This window comes from Poromitra crassiceps (assembly GCF_964638095.1).
Source record: "Poromitra crassiceps genome assembly, chromosome: 13".
Lineage (NCBI taxonomy): Eukaryota > Metazoa > Chordata > Actinopteri > Beryciformes > Melamphaidae > Poromitra > Poromitra crassiceps.
Window position 1 is genome coordinate 37453189 of NC_139644.1, and position 2500 is coordinate 37455688.

General features: G+C 45.3%; 1 protein-coding gene across 1 annotated transcript in view; it reads right to left on the reverse strand.

Annotated features, from left to right (window-relative positions):
* Positions 1-2500, reverse strand: part of myo15aa (myosin XVAa) — a gene marked incomplete at its 3' end in the record, with an annotated part of 119225 nt that overhangs the window by 15061 nt on the left and 101664 nt on the right. The window contains exons 50-51 of the mRNA XM_083649301.1: positions 1653-1855; positions 668-792 (exon numbers count right to left, since the gene is read on the reverse strand). Of these exons, the coding sequence (XP_083505427.1) occupies positions 668-792; positions 1653-1855 (328 nt within the window). The remainder of the gene's footprint in view (positions 1-667; positions 793-1652; positions 1856-2500) is intronic.

A 2500-nucleotide genomic window follows, 5' to 3' on the forward strand; every position in this document is an offset into this window, starting at 1 on the left:
GGTATAGGTGCATTCTATAGATAGATTCATTCTTTCTTGTATGTTTTATTTTTCTTAAGTGTTGTTCATGTAGGTGTTTTTCTATGGACCTTGTGTCTGATAATAAAAGTTGATTGATTGATTGATTGATATAAAAGAGTAATATATAATATATATAATATAATATAGAGCCATATATAAACAAGAGTGCTAATTGGTTGTCTGTAACTTAAAGGGTCACTTTGCCGATTTTCAACCAACCAGCTTTGTATCATTACAATGTTGGTAGTATATGCAAATGAACAATGTTTACCTGCCATCCATGTTTCCTGTAACAGGAGCTCCCCAGCAGCTTGCCAGCAGAATCTCCTCCAAATGACGTAAAACGTGTCATGTGACACATTTGACGACATTTGGAGTTGGAAGCGAGTTTCTGCAAGCAAAGGTGGAGCTCTCGCTAAAGGCAACATGGATACAAGATAAACATTGTTCACTTTGCATAATACTACCGACGTTGTAATGATACAAAGCTGGGTGAAAAATGGCAAAATCGTCCTTGAAATATCTTATCCTGATAAATATAAGGCTGCATGCTTGTTGGTATTGTATTAAAATGGAGCAAAATATTATATTCAAATAATCAGTTCAGGTTTTGATGCATTGCAATGTCCCGTGTGTGCGCTTTGACCTCCTGTTCCTCCCCGCCTCTCTGAAGTACTTCCTGGCGAACTCGGCCATTTGGTACTGTCCGCTATGCAGAGGCGGATCCTCCAGGTCTGCATTCACACTGTCCCCATACAGCTCACTCACCACCTGACACGCACGCACGCACGCACGCACGCACACACACACACACACACACACACACACACACACACACACACACACACACACACACACACACACACACACACACACACACACACACAGAAACACAGATGGATGCAGAAAATAAGACCCAACATTTATTTTTAGACTATATTCATAGTCATATGAAGTCATAATATGAATATAAAGATTGTTCTCATTTAGTTTCGCAGTACTGCTGCAGTACTGGGCTTTTGTTTCTTTAAATCTTTAAATGTTTTCTTTGTCCTCCCTCCCTGATTTTTTTATCCCATTTTTATATTTTAGTGCTAATTTTAATTTATATATCCTGGTTGCTGCTCCACCCTCTGCCGATCTGGAGATAGCCGAAACTGGCTCCATGCTTCCTCCGAGACATGGGCAGTTAGCCAGCCGCTTCTTTTCACCTGACAGGGGAAGCTTCACCGGTAGGACATAGAACGACCAGAGGAGGCACCACATCAGCAACCAGGATATTGCATGTTTTTAGTGTGGGGTTCCTTTATGAAGGAAACCCCCAGGGGGCACGGGGATAACATGCAAACTCCACACAGAAAGGCCCTTTTGACGACCCCACCCGGGCGGTGGGCACTCGAGGACATGCGGACGGGCACGCATTCCTTCAGCGCTCACAGCGTCCCAGTTGGGAATCGAACCCAGGACCTTCTAGCTGTGTGGCGACAGCGCTTACCACTCCACCACCGTGGCCCCCTGTTTTCTTTGTTCTTAACACAAGAAACTGCTCGGCAAAAGCCCCGGGGCTGCCACGGTGGCAGCACTACTGCAAAACTCAATGAGTAAAATCTGTACATCCTCCAGTTCTGTACCTCTGTGGAGCGGTCCAGCTCATAGGCAGCGACAGCCGAGCCCATCGCCACGGCAACAGCGGCGGAGGCCGCGACCCGTCCCTGTCTGTCACGAGGCTCCGCCCTCTGGGCAGGGAGAGCCAGGAAGTCTGGAGCAGCCACCGGACGGACGTAGTCCCTGGGAAACACTCCCGACCTGCCGTACACAGCTCCGAACCGCCAGCCTGCGCGCACACACGCACGCACGCAGGCACACGCACACGCACACACACACACACACACACACACACACACACAACGCACTGTTATAAAGACACATAGTATACATGTATAGTATAAATACAAAACAGACGTATAGAGTAGAGAGTGTGGCAGGAATGAGTCCTGAAACCTGCATGGGTTCCCTCGTCCCTCGGGTTTTGGTTAGATGCCTGAAATAAGGTATTTTAAAAAGCTTTATGATACTTATATCTTTGTGTTCAGCAAGATCATCTTCTTCTAGAAGTGAATTTCTTCCACGCCTCGTTGGTTTGCCCTCGAGTCGCCGACGCAACTAGGCCACTGTGCGGCCTTGCCTGCTCAACTGGCATACGCAGGTGAGCAATTGTGCACCGCGCATTTTTTGTCCAATTATATTAGTAGGATTTGCATTTCCTTCTCCCAACTTTGTTCTATCTACAGTATACATACATACATATAACTCAGATGAGTGTTTGGGATAAGATGCCAGAATATATCATACTTATAATTAACCTTGTTACTGCCTGAATTATAGGCGTCAATAAATATTTTGGTAAGTATTGATGGTTCTTCTGGATTTAGGCCTTTTTAACTTTTTCTTTTAACTCATTAACTCAAATCAACTCTCA